The following is a 7,475-nucleotide window of genomic DNA, read 5'->3' as shown; positions in this document are numbered from 1 at the left end:
AGGGTTCAAGTCTTCAGGAGGGAGTTTCATACACATATACACTTACATTAAGTTAAAGTAGAATTTCTATCTTGTTCAATAGAATAAAATGGGAAAAAAAAATTATAACAAACAATACGAAGCTAAGTCAGTTACATCTTCATAATTTCACTATTTTTTTTAAATTTATTTTTTGTGGCACAAAAATTTTTGTTACAAAAAGATGAGCAATATAAATATAGATATACTTTAGTCAATGCGAATCTCCCTCTTTTGAATCCAAAAAAGTCAGCACAACTGTTCGTTAAATATTTTGGATTAATACTATTTTTTTTTCTTTTTTTTTTTTCATGGACAATGTCAAAGATAAAAATTATTTTACAATTTTTTTTTTATATAAAAAAACTAATGTGAGTAATTATTGGTGAGTAAAAAAATAATGTTAGTGGTGGAACCAGATGAGAACCAATAATAACTGGTCATAGCAACAGTTTATAAAAATGTTATAGAATAATTTTTTACTGTAACATTACTCTTTTTTCATACATAAGAAACTTCACTTAGGTTTTGTTGTAGAGAAACCATATTATACTAACTAGAATTAAAAAAATAAATAAATAAAATTAAGAGGCTAGGAACTTTACAACTCAATTTATTAGCATCTTTTGGTATTTTTAATAAGATTTTGTTAATGTGTGTCCTAAGGACATACATTAAGTCTTCTATTTTTAGAAACATTTTCTCGGGAATTGAAAAAGTAATGACAGTTTTTTCAATTTTTGAGAAAATGTTTCCAAAAATAGAAAGCTTAATGTGTACCCTTAGGACACACATTAACCGGACCCTTTTTAATATAGGCATTTAGGGTTCAAATCACTTTATTCTACTGTACAATGAATTTACAAATTAAGCAAAACTAAGTTTTTTTTTTTTTTTTTTTTTTTTTTTTTTTTTTTTTTTTGGAGGGTGAGGGTTAAGGTCCTTATGGCGTATTAGTTTTTATTTTTTATTTTTTTTATTAGAGTTTATGTTATACAGATTACATACAGATAAATAATATCTAAATAATTCAAATCTCCCCTCTTCTATATCTGTCAAACTATTTCCCAAAAATAAAGAAAGAAAAGCTAGCTAATTGAGCTTCCTTAACTTGAAGCCGTTACTTACTAGTGATAGTTAAAAGGTAGGAGGCCATGTGTCATAAAAGGACAATTATTAGTGGAAATAAATAAAGGTCACGCGGGTTTAACACAAAAACCGGGCACCACGCACATCCCACGGTTTCATCTTTTAGCATCTAGCTGGCTCATTCGACTTCCTCACATCACTTCCCTAAACTAACTTCCATTATATATATTCCAGCCACTCTTTCCTTTTTCTCTCAGCCACGATTTTCATCATCTCTTCTTCTACACACTCTTGAATATACAACATACTCACTTTTGTGTCTTGCTTTTGAATATATATACAAAGATTACAATGTTTAACGATTACGAGCAGCAATCATCATCATCAACGGCTTCTATTAAGCATAAGGTGAAGACTTCGATGTGCTGTTTCTCGCCTTCGGTTCATGATCATCAGCAGTTGAAAAGCGAGGACAAGCCACGGACGACGTCGCCAAGGTCACCGTACACGTGGCTGAAATCGACGGCCAATGAACTACCGGAGATACGCTTCAGGTGCATGAACTTCATCTCGAGGATCGGTAAGAACCGTAGGAACCACCACATGCGGTGGCACTCCGCTGATTTCAGCTACGACCCTTCGAGTTATGCTCTCAATTTCCAGGACGACACCCGTGTCGACGACGAGTGTCCCCTCAGCTTCTTGGACAGGTTGGCCGCGTCGCCGCCTCAGCCGGCGGATTCCGCTAAGTGTGAGCCACGGCGGAGGGAGATCGTTGCGTTTAGCTAAGGAAAAAAAGAAGTGATCTTTTCAGTTTTCGTCCTCGTATGGTTTTTATGTAATGTACAAAGTTTTTGTGATGATCAAGTATACATATTGATGTTGTGGGAAGTTGTACTTTTGTATGATTTTATGTATTTTTAGTATTTTGGTTTTGATTGATTTCTATAGATATGAATTATGCTTAACAAAAAAGTTATCATAATTAACAAAAACTTACTTGGTGTTTACAACAATGTGCCTGAATTTATATAAAAAAGTAAAATTGAAGTTATGGATATACAGCTTGTGCACTGTCTGTGGGCACCAATATACTGCAAAAAACAAGAGTATTACCCTTAGAAACAAAGATATCTTTCCTGGAAGATGCTTCTCTGTAGGACCAAATCCACAAATTCCATAACATTTTGAGGAAGAAGCTTTGGCTTGGCTGAAAGGAAAAGAACAATAAAGAAAGTTATTGGAGGGGTTGGTGTACGTCCACTTGTTTGAGTGTGAGGCCATAAACTCAAGCTAGAGAAATCCATTTAATAAAAAAGAAGATGCTAAAACTAGGAAAATAATTTTTACTATAAGCAGGACTGCAAGAGTGAGATCAGACGGTTGACAATTATTATTGATTGTCAATTTCATGTCCAAATTAAAAAATTAAAAGGTAAACGAATACGGATTAGCTGATGAAACTGACAGGTGCACACGGAAGTTGTATTGTATTTATTTTTTAGGTATTATATGTATTATTAAATCTGAAAATTTGAAGACCGTGCCGCTTTCATCCAAAACTTCTGAGGGTCCACTTATTTTCTCAAAACTTGTTTTATTCATTCTGTATGGAAAAGGTTTATGTCGTATTTGTTTACGATATATTTTTTTAAAAAAATTATAATAAAAGAAAAAATATATATAATTTTTTTAACGATTTTTAATATTTCTTATAAAATTTGTGTTAAAATTTTCTTAAAATACTTGTCTGAAAGGAACCGTTAACATGGCTCATTTTTTATAAATGAATTCCTACGTGCTTTTACATGTTTCCGATTTACCAAGGCATGACTTGTTGCTACTTGCTAATAAAGTAAGGAGAAAAGAGACAATATGCCCGAAGCTAAAGTGATTCCTTTGACCTCTATCCTAAATAGTAAATTTGTAATTGAGATTCAATTCTATTGTAGTATATCCTAATCTTAATTACTAGTAATATAACTAATCCTACTAAGGTCAGTGTACTAGTATCTTAATGTAGAATTTAACTTCAATAAGGATTGCTTGTAAATCTACTCTTTACATTCTCTAATAAAACAATGACATATCAACTTTTTTTCAAATAAGAGATTAAAGAATACCACTCACAATCACAACCCATTAAAAATATATACACCTAACATTGAGTGTTTTAAAAAATAGAAAAGAACAACAACAACCTGTTGAAACCCCAATGTTGTAAAAATCATTAGAAAACTCACCGAAATCGCCCTCAAGTCGGAGAAATCGTTGTGAATGCTCTAAAGCTTCAAGTTTGTGATTACATGTATTGGTGCCGAAATCAATTTACAGTAGCTCTAAGAAGAGATGATTGTAGGAGTTCTAGAAAGTTTATGCAATAACATTAATAGAAATAACAAAAAGTAAAAGGATTTAATTTCATATATATCAAAGATTACACTTGGTGTAACATTAAGCTATGATTTTTTATGCACAATTTTAAAAATAAAAACTTAAAATTTAAACATTTAATTGATGACATAGTTATTAATATTATATATTTTGAAATTTTGTAATCATGTAAAATATAAGAATAAAATTTATGGTAAATTATTTACACTATAAAAAAAAAAAATAGTGAGTTATCATCATTTTTGTCATGAATGAATATCATAAATCAATACAGTAAGAAAATTAAATGCGCATGTAACTTTTTAAAAAATAAAAATAAAAAAAAATATTGAAACAGCGTCTCACTCTAGAATGAATATCATACCATTTTTCATCTAAAATACGTCAAGTAATTAAGTTTGATCGAATACAGGCAGTTCAATTAATCGAGGGTATGCCCTAATTGACGTGAATTGAAAGGCTAATCATTGCATTGGTTGAAATTGGTTGAGAGGTATGTGTCAACGGATATGGACATTGCCAAGCTGGTTGGTTAGGGACGCGACAACTGGCCCCATTAACTAGTCCAACACTCCAACTTGCTTAGTGATTAATTTGTGTACAAAACTTAAAGTCTCATAAAGTTTTTGTTAAGTAGGTTACCTATAAAGGCAATGACAATCACATCCTAAGTTCATGGTCACTCTATAAATATAAGTGTTTGTGGAGTGTAAGAGGTAAGGGTTGAAATTCAAGTCTACAAGAGGAAACTTCATACACATACATACATTGATTAGGCTAGCGTAGAATTCTAACTTGTAAAAAAAAAAAAATCACATCCTAAGTTTTTTTGTTTTAGAGAATTTTAACCTATAACATCCGCTTCTGATGAAGACTCTTTAATATAAGACCAAGATACCAATCAGTTTTTGGTGTAGGTGGAGATTGAACCCCAGATCTCTTATTCAACTATCAAAGATTTTACCAATTGAATTAATTGGAACTCACAATCACATCCTAAGTTCAATTTCGCATAAACAAGATTTTTTTTTCCTTTGTTTTTTACCAAATGTTAAATTGTGATTTTATGGCTTTTCCAAAACACACATTTTAACATCAATGTTTCCCCACAAAAAGAGTAAGTATAAAAAAAAAATACCTAGCCCATAGAGACACCTAATCACAACATCATGTCCCTTGCTGTTTTCTCTTCCCCTTAATAGGTGTTTGTGGTTTCAATCAAACTAGTGATCAACTGCATAATACGATTCAAGAGCCTATCTATTACCCTCAAATCAACTTGAAACTTTTTGCAACTGATTTCATTTGTTTCATATTATACATGAAATGGTTCGACTTATTCTAACAACTATGTCTATATCAACAACAAAAAAATGGTTTAAGACTTTAAGTTTCATTCTTTTCACATGTTATTTATATAATAATATATTAAAGTTGAAACTCAATAAAAAAAATTCTAATGACACTTCAATTTTCTATTAATTATATAAAAAGCGGCTATGCCGCTACAGTGTTTAGCCACTGTTTACATAACGTATTGCACTGTTCATCTACAGTGCAGTTTTGGTGAGCCACTTTTTTTTTTTTTTTTTTTAGTTTTGAATAGTTACACATTTTTTTTCAGTCTTCCTTTTGTTTTTTTGTTTTTTTTTTGTTTTTTTTTTTAAATATATTGTTATACTGACACAACAAATTTCACAATATTTTCACAATTATTGAGGTGTCAATTTCTTATAGGTCAAAATAAAATAATAAAATATAAAACTGTGACCAACTACAACTGAAAATAAATGTTTTGTGAAAATATTGTGACACTTGTTAGATAAATGTGTAAAAGCTACAGTAATCGGTGTGTGTTTGTGCTTTTTTTTTTTTCTTTTAAATATTTATGTAAGCTGATATATATATATATATATATATATTGTTATACTGACACAATAAATTTCACAATATTTTCACAATTATTGACATGTCAATTTTTTACAAGTCGAAATAAAATAATAAAATATGAGACTGTGACCAACCACAACTAAAAATAAATGTTTTGAGAAAATGTTACAACACTTATTGTGCTGTGCTTTTGTTTTATTGTCAATGCGTGTATGCACTGTATCTACAGTGCTTTTGGTTTAATTAACCACAATTTTTTTTTTCTTTCAGTAATCGGTTTTTGTTTTTTTTTTCTTTTAAATATTTATGTAACCTGGTATATATATTGTTATACTGACACAACAAATTTCACAATATTTTTACAATTATTGACGTGTCAATTTTTTACAAGTCAAAATAAAATAATAAAATATAACTAACCACAACTAAAAATAAATGTTTTGAAAAAATGTTACAATACTTATTGTGCAGTGCTTTTACTTTATTCAACTAGCACTGTAGCTACAGTGCCTAAAGTTTTTTTTTTTTTTTTCTTCTTCTTTTAGTTATTTATGTAAGCTGGTATATATATTGTTATACTAACATAACAACTTTCACAATATTTTCACAATTATTGATGTGTCAATTTCTTACAAGTCGAAATAAAATAATAAAATATGAGACTGTAACCAACCATAACTAAAAATAAATATTTTTAGAAAATGTTACAACACTTATTGTGCAGTGCTTTTGGTTTATTCAATTGGCACGGTAGATATAGTGCCTAAAGTGTTTTTTTTTTCTTTCTTTTAAATATTTATGTAAACTGGTATATATATATTGTTATACTAACACAACAAATTTCACAATTTTTTTACAATTATTGACGTGTTAATTTATTACAAGTTGAAATAAAATAATAAAATATGAGATTGTGATCAACCACAACTAAAAATAAATGTTTTGAGAAAATGTTACAGTACTTATAGTTATCACAATATTTTCATAATTGTTGAGATATCAGTTTTTTATAGATCAAATAAAAAAAATGCTAAGTCTACAACATTTTAACATTAATTTCTACCGTGCCTAAAGGTTTTTTTTTTTTTCCCCTTTTAAATATTTATGTAAGTTGGCATATCTATTTCTATTAAATATATAAAAAGAGCCAAAGGTTCATGAAAAGTCTTTTTTTGGTTTATTCAATTAGTGAGGTGCACTTTTTGTTTTGTTTTGTTTTGTTTTTTTTTTTAAAGATCTTTATATGTTTACTTTGTACTTACAATGCAAGTTCATATTGTACTTACAATGCAAGTTTACATTGTAAATACACAAAAGTAGTTAATATTATACACATTTGCACAAAAATTGGTAAATATTGTACAAATTTTGTAAATGTGTACAAAATTTGCCAATTTTTTTATTTTTACAATATAAATTTACATTGTAATTAAGTACAATGTATACATAGAGATATTGTGAAAATGTTGTGATGCATGTGTCAATTCCTTATGAGTCAAAATACAATAATATGAAATAATAAAATATCATACTGAGATCTAGCACAACTAAAAATGTCGTGACATATTGTTGTTATTATAATATATTCACAACTATTGAGATATAAGTTATAGGTCAAAATAAAATAATAAAATATTAGACTGGGATCCATCACGGTCTTATACGAATGAGATTAACTTTTTATGACATAATTATCAAAATTCTTAAAATTAATGTCTCTTTTGATTAATGTAAATCTCTATGTATTTTAAAAATCAAATGATTTATATTTTTATTTTGTGATACAAATAAAATTTAAAATTGATCTTAATCACTACTTTTTTTTTTTCATGGCAAGCACATGCAAGGCACGTGCTGCCCTAACTAATTATACCAAATGTCAATAGATTTTAAATGCATTCCATTTTCGTGGTAAGTGAACTTCTAATCCGTGCTGACTCTAGGCCTAGACTTAATTGAGGCCCCTATGCCCTAATATTTATAAAAGGGTCCCGATGCCTCCTATTAAAGCAAATCGCCAAAATTGTACACAGCTTTGATTGAAACTTTGACCCAAAAATAGTAGGACGATAGGAATACGGTTT

At 29.1% G+C, this 7,475-nt stretch overlaps 1 protein-coding gene across 1 annotated transcript; it reads left to right on the top strand.

The window, feature by feature from the left end:
* The first annotated feature begins 1,294 nt into the window (after positions 1–1,294).
* LOC126712872 (uncharacterized) lies at positions 1,295–2,043 on the top strand. The gene has a single exon (XM_050412374.1). The coding sequence runs from the start codon at positions 1,459–1,461 to the stop codon at positions 1,894–1,896; it is 438 nt and encodes a 145-aa protein (XP_050268331.1). The 5' UTR covers positions 1,295–1,458; the 3' UTR covers positions 1,897–2,043.
* The last annotated feature ends 5,432 nt before the right edge of the window (positions 2,044–7,475 follow it).

The sequence above is a fragment of the Quercus robur genome, chromosome 2, assembly GCF_932294415.1.
Source record: "Quercus robur chromosome 2, dhQueRobu3.1, whole genome shotgun sequence".
Taxonomy (NCBI): Eukaryota; Viridiplantae; Streptophyta; class Magnoliopsida; order Fagales; family Fagaceae; genus Quercus; species Quercus robur.
Note: the sequence above shows the minus strand (reverse complement) of the source record. Positions and strands in the feature narration are given on the sequence as shown.

Coding starts and splice junctions, on each gene's coding strand:
- LOC126712872 (XM_050412374.1), top strand. CDS start 1,459: ATGTTTAACGATTACGAGCAGCAATCATCATCATCAACGGCTTCTATT.